This window comes from Cnephaeus nilssonii, assembly GCF_951640355.1.
Source record: "Cnephaeus nilssonii genome assembly, chromosome: 1".
NCBI lineage: Eukaryota > Metazoa > Chordata > Mammalia > Chiroptera > Vespertilionidae > Cnephaeus > Cnephaeus nilssonii.
In genome coordinates, this window is record NC_137072.1 from 24,207,239 (window position 1) to 24,221,415 (window position 14,177).

General features: G+C 36.2%; 1 protein-coding gene across 1 annotated transcript in view; it reads right to left on the minus strand.

Annotated features, from left to right (window-relative positions):
- The window catches only part of MALRD1 (MAM and LDL receptor class A domain containing 1), a gene marked incomplete at both ends in the record, with an annotated part of 625,033 nt that extends 612,074 nt beyond the window's left edge, over positions 1 to 12,959 (minus strand). Inside the window, one exon of the mRNA XM_079776420.1 lies at positions 12,782 to 12,959. Coding sequence (XP_079632546.1) covers positions 12,782 to 12,959 — 178 coding nt within the window. The remainder of the gene's footprint in view (positions 1 to 12,781) is intronic.
- Positions 12,960 to 14,177: the final 1,218 nt, after the last annotated feature.

A 14,177-nucleotide genomic window follows, 5' to 3' on the forward strand; every position in this document is an offset into this window, starting at 1 on the left:
GTCCTCAAGAGATAGTTAACTTTAGGGCATGCTTCTAAGAAAATGGGAAGGAATAGAATAAAGTTTTAGTAGCAGTAATAGTGGAGAAACTGGTGCAGAACTCAGGAAAGAATGATATGCATAGATTATCACAATGTAAAGTTCTTAGAATGCAGAGAAAATATAAGAATTAGAAAAAATCTAGAAAGGAAGAGGTAGAAGGTATTAAAAGCAAACCACTTATTTCACCTGGGCCATATTAATAATGCACATCTACTTTCCTCCTCAAAGTTCTATGAGACACGGTTATAGTCTTTCCTTAACAATAAATCCAACTCTTTTAATTTAAATTATGGTAAAATATACATGGCATAAAATTTACCATTTTATCCATTTTTAACTGCACTGATGAGATATTAAATACATTCATATTGTTATGCAACCCTCATCACCATCCATCTCCAGAACTTTTGCATTTTCCCAACTGAAACTGTATACCCATTAAATAATAACTCCTCCTTCTTCCCTCCCTCCAGCCCCTGGGACCCACCATTCTACTTTATTTGTCTTTTTGTGACTGGCTTATTTCACTTAGTATAATGTCTTCAAGGTTCATCCATGTTGTAGCATGTGTCAGAATTTCCTTCTTTTTTGAGACTGAATAATAATAGTTTATCCATTCATCTGTTGATAAACTCCTGGCAATCTTTCACCCCTTGGCTGTGAATAAGGCTGCTATGAACATGGATGTACAAATATCTGTTGGAATCCCTGCTTTCATTTCTTTTGGGTATATCTCCAAAAGTAGAATTGCTATATCATATGGTAGTTCTTACCGCCCCCCCAACCCCCATGCCTTTTTTTTTTTTTTTTTGGAGGAATTGCCATATCATTGCCACAGATTCTACAAGATTTTACATTCCCACTGACAATGCATAAACATTTCATTTTCTCAACATTTTTGCCAAAACTTGTTATTTTCTGGTTTTTGTGTGTTTGTTTATAATATCCATCCTAATGGGTATGAGGTGACATCTCCTTGTGGTTTTGAGTTATATTTTCCTAATGATTAGTAATGTTAAACATCTTTCCATCTTTGAACATTTATATACCTTTGGAGAAATGTCTATTCAAGTCCTTTGTCCATTTATTAAATCAGATTGTTTTTATGTTGCTGAGTTGTAATAATTCTTTATGTATTCTGCATATCACTCTTTTATCAGTTATATGAATTGCAAATATGTTCTCCCGTGCCTTTTCATTGTGCTAGTGTCCTTTGATGCACAAAAGTTTTTGATGAAGTCAAATTTATTTTTCTATTTTTTTGCCTGTGCCTTTAGTGTCACATCTAAGAAATCATCCCCAAATCCAATATTGTAAGGTTTCCCCCTATGTTTTGTTTTAAGAATTTCATAGTATTAGCTCTTATATCCATTTTGAGTTAATGGTCTTCAATCCATTTTGAGTTAATTTTGTGTGTGATGTAAGATAAGGATCCAATTTTAATCATTTTGTGTGAATATCCAATATTTGCAACAATGTTTGTTGGAAATACTGGTCTTTTTCTCTTGAAATGGCTTGGTGCATTTGTTGAAAATCATTTGACCATATCTGAGAGAGCTGACTTTTAGGCACTCTATTCTATTCCATTGGCCTATATGTCTATCTTTGTGCAAATTCCACACTCTGTTAATTACTGTAACTTTGTAAAAAAATTTTAAATCAGGGAGTGTGAGGATTATAACTTGGTTCTTTTTCAGGATTGTTTTGGTTACTTGGAGTCCCTTGAAATTCCAGATACATTTTATGATAGATTATATTATTTCTGGAAAAAAAATTTTTGGGACTTTAAGAAGGATTACATTGAATCTGTAGATTGCTTTGGGTTGTATTGATCTGTAAACAATATTCATTCTTCCAATTCATGAACACAAAATGCCTTTCCATTTATTTGTGTCTTCTTTCTTTCAGCAATAATTTCTAGTTTTCCATAAACATGTCTTTGTCTCCTTGATTATGGTAATTACTAACTATTTTATTCTGTTTGATGCCATTACAAATGAATCTGTTTTCTTAATTTTCTATTCAGATTGCTCATTGTTAGTGTATAAAAATGAAAATTATTTTTATGTGCTGATTTTGTATCCTACATCTTTGCTTATTTGTCCTAACAGGATGTGTTTAGTTTTATTTTTGTCAAATTTTTAAGGTGTTCTGTTTAAGAATGACATTTTCTGTGAAGAGAGATAATTTTATTTGTTCATTTCCAATCTGAATGTCTTTTATTACTTATTATCTAATTACTCTGGCTGAGATTTCCAATACTGTATAGATAGAAGTAATGAAAGAGGACATCCTTATCTTGTTCCTGATCTTAGAGGAAAAACGTTCAAATTTTTACCACTGAATAGGAAATTAGCTGTGGCTTTTTCATACATAACATAGCCTTTATTGTGTTGAAGTACTTTCCTCTATTCCTAGTTTATTAAGTGTATTCCTTTTTAAGGAAAACAATGATTTTCATTGTCACAAAAGTTTATATATAACTTATTGTGCTTTTTATTTTTTTAATAAATCTTTATTGTTCAGATTATTACAATTGTTCCTCTTTTTTCCCCCCATAGCTCCCCTCCACCAGGTTCCTACCCCACCCTCTGCCCTTACCTCTCTGTCACTGTCCTCATCCCTAGGTGTATGCTTTTTGTCCAGTCTCTTCCCGCACCCTCCACACCCCTTTCCCCCTGAGAATTGTCAGTCCACTCCCTTTCTATGCCCCTGATTCTATTATATTCACCAGTTAATACTGTTAATCAGACTTTTTATTCCCTTGGTTTTTAGATTCACTTGTTGATAGATATGTATTTGTTGTTCATAATTTTTATCTTTATCTTTTTCTTCTTCTTAAAGAATACCTTTCAGCATTTTATATAATTCTGGTTTGGCAGTGATGAACTCCTTTAGCTTTTTCTTATTTGTGAAGCTCTTTATCTGACCTTCAATTCTGAATGATAGCTTTGCTGGGTAGAGTAAACTTGGTTGTAGTTTCTTGCTATTCATCACTTTGAATATTTCTTGTCATTCCCGTCTGGCCTGCATAGTTTCTGTTGAGAAGTCAGCTGACAATCATATGGGTGCTCCCTTGTAGGTAACTAACTGTTTTTCTCTTGCTGCTTTTAAGATTCTCTCTTTGCCTTTTGCTCTTGGCATTTTAATTATGATGTGCCTTGGTGTGGTCCTCTTTGGATTCCTTTTGTTTGGGGTTCTGTGTGCTTCCCGGACTTGTAAGTCTATTTCTTTCACCAGGTGGAGGAAGTTTTCGGTCACTATTTCTTCAAATAGGTTTTCAGTATCTTGCTCTCTCTCTTCTTCTGGCACCCCCATAATTCTAATGTTGGTATGCTTGAAGTTGTCCCAGAGGCTCCTTACACTATCTTCATATTTTTGGATTCTTTTTGCTTTTTGCTTTTCCAGAGGAGTGTTTTTTGCTTCTTTGTATTCCAAATCTTTGACTTTGTTCTTGCGATCCTCTAGTCTGCTTTTAGGACACTGTATAATATTTTTTATTTCAGTCAGTGTATGTTTAATTTATAGTTGATACTTTTTCATATCTTTGAGGGTCTCGTTAAATTTATCAGCGGTTTCTAGAAGATTCTTGAAAAACCTTATAACCGTGGTTTTGAACTCTATATCCAGTCTTTTGCTTTCCTCCATTTTCTTCATTTGTGACCTGCCTCTTTGTCTCTGCATTTTAGCTGCTTCCCTGAGTTGATGAAGTGGCTTTGTGTGCTAGGTGTCCTAGCAGAGCCCAGTGGCTCAGCCTCCCCAGTTACCTGAGGTGGACACTCTTGGTGCACCCCTTTGTGGGCTGTATGTGCAGTCTTGTTGTAGTTAAGCCTAGATTGTTGTTGGTATCACTGGGGGGAGTTGACCTCCAGGCCAATTGGCTGTGAGGATCAGCTGTGTCTCCACTGGGAGAGCTTCTGTGCTCAGCTTGGGTGGGGCGAAGTCTCAGGGTGGAGCAGAGAGCCTTGGTTTCCCATCAGCCCCACCCTAAGAGGCCCCGTGTCTCAGTGTCCAGCGGCAATGGCTGCACGCACCTCTGAGAGAAGACTGCTCTCGAGTTTCGCCTGCTGCCAAACAGTCCAGTTTCTCCCCAAATGAGTCTGGGTGCCCAAAGTCTCACCCGGAACTGGAATTCAGTGCAGTAGGGAGGTTTTGTTTCCCTCCCAAACAAGAAAGCTAGCCGTGTGCTTGCTGCCCGCGCTCTCTGCGTGCCGCCAGTAAGCCAGCCGTGTATTCAGCTGCCCGCCCTTTCCGTGCGCGCGGGTCTCCGCACCTCTGCCCTCCACAGCTCCTCTGAGTCTCAGTGTCCTTTTTTATTTCCTTCTAGTTGTAGAATTTCCACTCAGCCAGCTTTCTGGTGGTTCTGGATGATGTCCACTCTGTCTTCCAGTTGCAGTTTTGAAATTGTTGTGCGAGGCAGCAGTATAGGTGTTTACCTATGCCACCATCTTGGTTTCTCCGCTTATTTTGCTTTTTAGAAAATTATTTCTTTCAGGTAGATAACATAGAAAAACATTTTCACAAAGAATTATCTCCTTTACTCTCATTAACTGTAAAAAAATAATGGCTAGTTCCTACAAAGGATGAAATGATCCAAATATTTCAAGTAAATAAAAGTAAAAATTAATTATCCTCAAAAGTAAATTTCTGTGGGAGACTGCTATTATTTGGACTGGCAATTACTTTTTTCCAGAAATGTTTGTTATCTTTCACACTGAATTAATTTTCATATTTTCACTGGGACAGAAACAGGAAGAAACCCAACTCACAAAGTTATGTAACAGCAAATGGAATTAGCACTTCCATAGCTCACACCAGTTATTTAATATTACTTAGGTTTGATTCTTGTCATATAATTGGCTTTATATTCAAATTATTGAGAACATCTTTGGTGGTATTTGCATCACTGATGGTATCTATGTCAATGAGAAAAGGATTATCAAACCATGTTTTCTCTTTACCATTGTTTAAGGTTAGTAACCCTTAAAGAAGGCCTCTAGTGTTTGTATGTGTCTGGTGATTTCTGCAGAAATATGGACAACACATGGCATTCACTCAATCTACAGCAATATATATTCAAGTACTGTAAATGCTGCATAGCTATTTGCATATAATTATCTGTACCAAAGTAGCATTTTGGTCAGAAGATCTTAAGGCTTTTTCAGTAATTCCTAAAATGGTAAATGCAGAGCCCTGATTAGAAAATTATATCTCTTGCATGGACAAACTTTTCTATCAAGTAAACTAATTCAGGAATAAATGAACTCTTGTCATTTTCTTTTCTAAACAGGTTTTCAATTTCTCTCAAAATAATTAAAATTTATCTTCCAAATCCAATCAAGCATTTCAAGACTTATTCACTGGAAAGTCACAATTATTTCTGGGTAGTAGAGAACATTATATTCGATTCATATTTCTTTGATGGAAACTTATTTAATGGCTGTGACTCAATGTCCTTTCATAAATTTGATAATTTTGACAACAGAATGCAAGCCTTCTCTTAGAATTCCTAGTCAAGCCTTTAGTTCAGCATGCACATGTAGAAATTATGTTTATTGACAAACAGAAAAGTTCCGTGGGATGACAAGCTTGGTAAGAGTTCTATCTATATACAGACACTGGATTTCAGAAAAAAAATTTGCTTGTGAAAGAAACGGTTTACCATTTGATGTCATCAGAGTATCTTTGAAATGTTCAAAGGGAGCCCACAGACTGAATGTCCCAGATGTTATGAACGTGTACACTTGAATCACAAAACAAGAGCAGATTATATAGCAAGACTGATTAGTTTTATCTAATTCCGTGGTGGAAGAAAAGACTAGTCTATCTAATATTTATTGACTGTGATAATCAAGGTTCTAGAAAATGGGGGAGGACTAGATAAATGTCCTGCCCTAACAGGACTAATATTTTGTTTTTTTCAGGGCCTCCTCCTTAAACTGTTTATAACTTTAGGATGGTATCATTTCATAAAGACATGCTTTATTTTTCTAAAGTATCATCAAGATACATGCTCCATCAAGTTCACTGTTTGTATAAAGCATCTTTTGTTGGGATTGTGGATAGAAACCCTGTAGGGTGGGTCAAGATAAAATTTTAGTAACACTTTAACCTCTTTCTTGGGAGAAAGATTCACTGTCCAGTGAATTTTCAGAACGCACCGATAATGCTTCTTCAGTGTGTTGCTTTCATGTTTTCACATACTCAAAGATGAAAGTACAACCTATATTGTATGTGGTTCATTTTTTCTCTCACATTTCCATTGCCCATTATGAACAAAAATAGTCCACACTGTGAAACAATTTTAGACATCAAAATCTATTAAGGGAAATGATTTATGTTACACAGCTGTGCACAGCAGCATCCAACACTGCCAAGAGGGAAGAGCTCCTGATAGTGCTATTTGACATGAAAGTATTTTATAAAGATTGTTTTCAAAATAGCAGAAAAGACTCTAATAGGCATACATATAAAAGAAAATGCTCAGTTCAAGGTCTCTGAAGCCCATCCCTTAGAGCAAGATTAAGATTAGCTCTCTTGCAAGAAAAATATTGTGTGAGGAAAGAAGAGGCTAGTATAAAAACAATAAAAGCCCCAGTGAATGTTTATTTTAGCTCAAATAAAATGATTAAAATTCTAAACAGACATTCATGGTATTTTGTTATTAGTACAAGTGGGTACATCTAATTTCCATTTGATATCCCTTACTCGTTGAAAAATTTTCAGACTCCATTGGGAAATGTTTTAGCAAGGAGCTTGTAATTTCATTTCCTTTGCACAAAAAGACTTACAATCTTTGTTAAAATATTCCAAGCTTTCTCAAGTTTGTGATGTCAGCATTCTTGACATCCCTCTCCCTAAGTCTTTTAAAATTTTTTAACATTTATCTTTATAGTTGGAAATAATACAAATGTACCCTTTTTCCCTGTTGACCCCTTCTAGGCAGCCCCTGCCCCACCCCGGGCCTTACCCACACTATTGTCTGTGTCCATGGGTTATGCGTATGTATGTATACAAGTTCTTTGGTTGATCTCTTCCCACCCAACCACCCCTGTCTTACCTCTGAGATTCTACAGTCTGTTCCATGCTTCTATGTTTCTGGATCTATTTTGTTCATCAGTTTATTATGTCATTAGATTCCACATATGAGTGAGATCATGTGCTACTTGTCTTTCTCTGACTGGCTTATTTTGCTTAGCATAATACTCGCCAGGTCCCTCCATGCTGTCTCAAAGGGTAAGGATTCTTCATTTTTTACTGCTGCATAGTATTCCATGGTATAAATGTACCACAGCCTTTTTATCCACTCATCTACCGATGGGCACTTGGGCTGTTTCCAGATCTTAGCTATTGTAAACTGTGCTTTTATGAACATGGGGATGTATACATTCTTTCTGATTGGTGTTTTGAGTTTCTTAGGATATATTCCTAGAAGTGGGATCACTGGGTCAAATGGAAGTTCCATATTTAATTTTTTGAGGAAATTCCATACTGTTTTCCATAATGATTGCATCAGTCTGCATTCCTACCAGCAGTGTACTAGAGCCTTTTTCTCCATATTCTCTCCAGCACTTGTCATTTGTTGATTTGTTGATGGTAGCCATTTCTATAGGTGTGAGGTGATACCTCATTGTGGTTTTACTTGGCATCTCTCCGATGATCAGTGACTTTGAGCATTTTTTCATATGCTTCTTGGCCATCTTTGTGTCCACTTTCTAGAAATGTCTATTTAGGTCCTTTGCCCATTTTTTAGTTGGATTGTTTGTCTTCCTTTTGTTAAGTTGTATGAGTTCCATATATATTTTGGATAATAACCCTTTATCAGATGAATCATTGGCAAATGTGTTCTCCCAAATGGTGGGCTCCCTTTTAATTTTGTTGATGGTTTCTTTTGCTGTGCAGAGGTTTTAATTGTGATGTAGTCCCATTTGTTTATTTTCTCCTGAGTTTCCCTTGTGCTAGAAGATGTATCAGCAAACATATTGCTGTGAGAGATGTCGGAGATTTTATTGCCTATGTTATCTTCTACATCCTCTGGTTTTGCCTCCACAGCCATTCTTAGGCAAATCTTATAGACCTTTCATCATAAACATTGAAAACAGTGTGCAGTTCTGTGGACTTAGGTTTTATTCTACCTTAGTCTTTTTAAAATCTGCACTGCTAACCATTTCATCTCACTTTTCTATTCATTCCATTTTACAGAATATTTTCTATTCTCACAGGTACCTCCTGTTCCTGTTCACCTCAACAGAAGTACCCTGCAATTGGTGCAAATCATGCATAACAGATCTGAAAGTATTTGGGTTGACAATAAAGTATAGATAAATAATATTGCCTATATGAAAATGTTACTGAAAGGAAACAATTTGAGAGATTTATGCACATATTCTGATATCAATAACTCATGGATAGTCTTATTTAGAAACAATATCTTTTATAGTGCCCTCTAAAATTGTCCAATACATGAAAATTAGATTGTACAACCAATTGTAAAACCTCAGAAAACTCATATTTGAAACATAGGATGAATAGGAACCCCAGTTTCAGTCTCAAGGCACTATTAATTAATACATACCCTTCTATTATTAATCTCTTGGTTTAGGGTCTCACCTCATTCACATTTACAAAATAAGGCTTTTGACTTAGAGGAGCTTGAAGGCATTACTTCTCTAAAATATAATGTTTCTAAACTTGTGACTAAACACCAGAGAAGACCAAAAGATCTGCAGAGACATTAAAGCAAACGGTCCTAATGAGTCTGCCCAATGCAATAAATGAAAAATATATTTTGCTATTTTTCAGTGAGTGCCCAATTCAGTGTGCTTAAATTGTTACATAAAATTAAAATAAATGTCACAGAACTCAAAACTATAGCACCCATGTAGGCCAAGACTGAAGTCTGTGAAAATTTTCTAATTTTCTTCAGCTAAGCTGTACATATTTATTATTAGATCTCTTACATATATAAATCTGTGGACTGAATGTTGGTATCCCTCCAAAATCCATAGGTTTAAGCCCTAATTGCCAATGTGATGGTATTTGGAGGTGAGGCATTTGGGATGTGATTGGGCCATGAGAACAAAATCCTCAAGATGGGATCCTTGCCCGTATAAGAAGAGACACTAGACATGACCTCTGTCATGTGAGACTGTGGCAAAAAAGTCAACTGTCTGCAAACTGGGAAAGGGACCCTCATCAGACATCAGTTCTGCTGGTGCTTTGATCTTGGACCTCCCAGCCTCTAGATCTGTGAGAAAGAAATTTTTGTTGTTTAAGCTACCCAGTCTATGATATTTGTTATAGCAGCCCAAACTAGTATGTGTTGCTGTGGTAAATAGGATTTTTAAAGTATTTTTATTAATTGTTTCATGGCAATGTGTATACTAATTTTGCATCCAATGATGTAATAAATATTACACATGAAATTTCACTCTATCAATGCTTTACTTTCCAGTACTTCAATGAACCAATTACTGTAAAAGTACTTGATATTTACGTCATTCTAGTGAAGAAATGTTTTGCTTAGGTTAAACACTATCACCTCTCAGATTTTGAGAATGTACTTCTAAAGTAGTTTTTACATATTTTGCATATATATTTAGATTTATATAAAATTAATACACTTTGAAAAAATGCTTGTTCTTAAATTCAAACAAATAATTTGTAAAAGAAATTAGGTAAAATCTTAAATCTTTATGATATATTCCATCAAACCAAAGTATAAAAGACTTCTGTCTCCTTATCAAAATACTAGAGTGAATAAAAGAAGCTCTTAAGCATGACATGTAGGTAAGGCAACAGTATTTTATTAACTGAATATATTTTTTCTCTTTTGGATTACAGTAAATTCTGAGAAAATTTAGCTCTAAAACAGCTAGTTCTAATACTATCACCAGATAAGCAAAAGTAATTTTCTAAGTATATTTTCTGGGAACACTTCAGTGGGAGGGATGCATTGCAATATGGATATATCTCAACATTGTGTCAACAGTACATTTTGTAATTTTCTGACTTATTTGGATTTGAATGGTAGCAATATAACACAGCTGCCTTTATGTTAAGAATAACAAAGTAGAGTAAAACCTTTGTACAACAAATAATTTGAAGCAATTGCTAGAAGTTAGACTATCTCTGTATTTAGTATTGACTCTGATATTAAAATAAATGAACAAATAAACATACAAGAGAATGAACACCAGGAGAAGGGAATCTGCTTGGAAGCAGACAATGCAACATTTGGAATATGATTTTTTTTAAATATCCAGACCAGTTACACAACATTTTTCCCTGGCTCAGGATAAAGTCTAATAAAGAGGGATTCTTGTCAACACCAGAACTAAATAATTGTTATACTTAAAAATTACTTTCCTTGCTTACTATATATTAAATGCTCAGTAGTGTGCATAAATAGAACTTAATCCATTGGGAAGATTCAGTCTTCCTAAACCTAATATCTTTAAAAACACACACACACACACACCTGAGTTAAACAGTTGGAGTATTCTTAAACAGAGTTCCATCATATAAAATGAGAACATTTTTAAAAACCTATGAATAGAATCAGTTGCATCTGAAATTCAACTTCAACTATGTCAATTTCATTAAGATAATTAGCCTATTAATCTATTTCTTAAAGGTCACATCATCTGGACATTAAAGGGAGGCACAGGTTGATTTTTTTCAAAATGTGACTACTGTACCATCATTATAAAGTTAGCTTTTAAAAATCTCACCTGTAAATTTAGCGTCACAAATTTTCATGAGAGAAATCGCTTGGCCATTATTATTCCCTCACAATATTCCTTCCCTCTCCACCCCCCAGTGTAGTATACAACAGAAATTCACATTTTAAAGCGATTCTCAATTTTATCTACAGGTTATGGTTCACGTTTTAAATAAAATACTGAAGTGGAAACTTCTCGGAAATGAAAATGAAAAATGAAAAGCCAAAAGGTGATCTCCCAATGTAACATTTTAAATGAAATCTGTTTATTCGACAGATGTGTTCCTTCGCTTTCCTCCACGGCTGCACGTTATTAGAACCTTTCATGCAGACGAGACCTTTCTCACCCTGCGTCTTCCTCCTTCTTTCACTGAACCTTTTCCCTGAAGCAGGACCATGCACGTTACCACAGCAGGTGCGCTAAAGGAGATTCATAGAGATTAACAATGGAAGGGGCTTGGCACTTCTTGTCAAAGCAGCCGAGTGGTTCCTCTTTGCCGCTCCCCAGAGGGCTTCCCCAGACAGACCCAAGAAGGGGAGAGGGAGGGCAGCTCGCCCACAGGTAGCCTTTCTGGGGAAACTGGACAAATATCAACTCCCAGTCTTTGGTTGTGCTTTGCATTTAATAGTTACTAACTGCATGAAAGCTATCCCAAACTATGGGGCAAACATCATTAGACTGTTTTCTTCTACAGAGAAGAAATTTTTCAGTAAACTTTTTCTGGTTTTAACGTAACAACTGAATACGTAAATAGAAGGCCAACAACAGCAAAATTGAATGTGTAGAATCTATTTTAGCAGAAGAAATTCTGCAAATACTAATGAATAGCGTCATCTGAACGAAAGAATTCTGCAAACATTAATTAATACAGTATCTGAATAAAAATAGAAAATATGTTTGAGTCAAGTGCACTGACTAGAATTAGTGCCTTCAGATAACTAGGTCATATTACTACGAACCAGCAATGACTCCATTTAATCCATTAGTTCTTTATGAAAGGCAATGGCATGTAAGAACAACACAAGTTCTTACTTGTGAAATGAAATAATTCCTTCAGGATGTCTTATTGGCAGAGGAACTACAGACACATACAAGTCTTTACCTATGTCTTCCCCTGGTGAGTGGTTTCCTGTTTATTAATATGACACCGGCAGGCAGTGGAGCACTTTCCCGCCTGTGAGAGCTGGCTCTTCTTATAATGAGGTGGAGGTTCCAGATCACACCATCAGTAGGTGGTCTACCCAGGCTCCCGCCCTAGGTCCTGCGCTCTGTGAAGCCTGTGCTCTTTCCTCCGCCCGAAACCAAGTGCTACAAGCCAGGAGCTGTGCTCAGTGCGTTAGCATTTCACTTGGTGGTACCGTCCTAGCAGCAGAAGTAAAATCTACTCATTTAACTTAGCATTTAGTTAAAATGTTTTCATACTGCATTCAACCTTAAGTTGATATTTTCCATCACAGAAGTGTAAAGCTGCAGCACTGCATTTCTTTTGAAATTTGCTCTACTGATACAAAATTAAATGCTACATTTCTGCCTATCATTCATGTAATCAGTAAACACTGATTTAAAATACATCCAGCTAGATAGAGTCTTAGCAATTTGATATTGCTTAACTCCGTGCTCGGCAAACTGCGGTTCGCGAGCCACATGCGGCTCTTTGGCCCCTTGAGTGAGGCTCTTCCACAAAATACCACAGCCTGGGCGAGTCTATTTTAAAGAAGTGGCATTAGAAGTTTAAGTTTAAAAAATTTGGCTCTCAAAAGAAATTTTGATCGTTGTACTGTTGATATTTGGCTCTGTTGACTAATGAGTTTGCCGACCACTGGCTTAACTAGAGTAATTTTTATTTACGGACCTGTCTCTTTAATGAAAAGACTATTTTAGTTTCTGTCTTACACTAAGGGCTTATAAATTAAATCCATGCAGGGCCAGGTATCTATCTGAATCTCCCTGGCTGCTCATCAGCCCCTGGTGCAAAGGTGTACAGAAAGTGGAGAAAAGAGGGGAATGGAACTTACATTGCTGTTCATCACTCCTGTCCCCACAGTGATCTGTGAAGTCACACACGTTGTCGGGAGGCACGGAGACCCCATTGCCACACTGAAAGGCCTCTGCTCCTTGCTGAGCCAGTGGAGACAGGAAGACACAGAAAACCCAAGGCACACAGGAAGCTCCATTCTTTGGGAATGCTAGCATTCTGGCCAGGCAGAAGAGCGGTACTTGGTATGTCTGTAGAAGTCAGGCAGTTGTAATAGGTGAGTCCCTCATTAGAAACATTATTTTTCTTTTCTCTGTTCTTCCTTTTATGACTGGAGACTATTGGTAACAATCTGCAACTCTGGCAAATGACTCCCAAGGCAGTTCCTTGAGTCTTTCAGAGGAGTGTCTTTAGAAAATATTTAACTTGAGTAATGGCACCATTTCTCTCTCTAGATAAACATACACGTTTATTGCTCTGTTTAACAATTTAAGCCTTTATGTTCCTGCTATCTCCTGAAAGAAAATTTAAAATAGAAAATGGGCAAGTATATAAATGGAGAGAAAACCACAATAAAATTATAAGTGATATGGAAATGTTCTGTGTAGATTTATATGCTTATTTAATCACATTCATGTAATTTAGAACATTATTGTGGTTACTAAAACTTACTCAAATATTTCAGGCCCAAATATTAGAATGGATCCATGGGAATGCAATGCGTATCCTTTATTATTGAATAGAAACCTTGAATTGCTTGTTTAGATGACTTGAGAACAATAAGATTTTAAACGTTAAAAAGACATTGGAGATCATTATTTTACAAACCGTATAACTGGGGTCCAAGAAAATATATGAGGAAATAGAATCACTTGGTGTTAGAAAGTAGAATTCAAATATCCTATTGCTGAGTGCACTGCTCGTCCTTCTATGGTCAGTTCGTTTTCGTTTACTCTTACGGGTGAAACACACGATTTTAGATGCATCTTTGGAATGCACAGTGTACCGAACTTCAGAATACATTGACATATTAATAAAATTCTATGGGCTGAATAATGATAGAAGTTATGTGAAGTTGAATATTCAAAATATTCCTTTATATTTGATTTCTCAAAGGCATGTTAAAGTTCTTTTCCAACTGCTTTCTTTTAATTTCTGAAATATGACAACAAGAGACAGAGCGAGCCCAGGAGATTATGAGAAGCAAGTGGACCATGTGCAGTGACAAGGACAATAGCTCAGGGGCAGAGAATGCATCTGCACATTTAAAGAAAGTCTGAGAAAAGTAAGATTCCCCATACCCCCCCCACACACACACACACATTCTAGAAAGAAAAGACCCAATGAAAAATTAAATTCTAAGATATGAGCATTCAGGACTCAGGGAGGAAAATCCATACTTTTGGATTATCATTGAGCACTCCACAGTCTCTAGT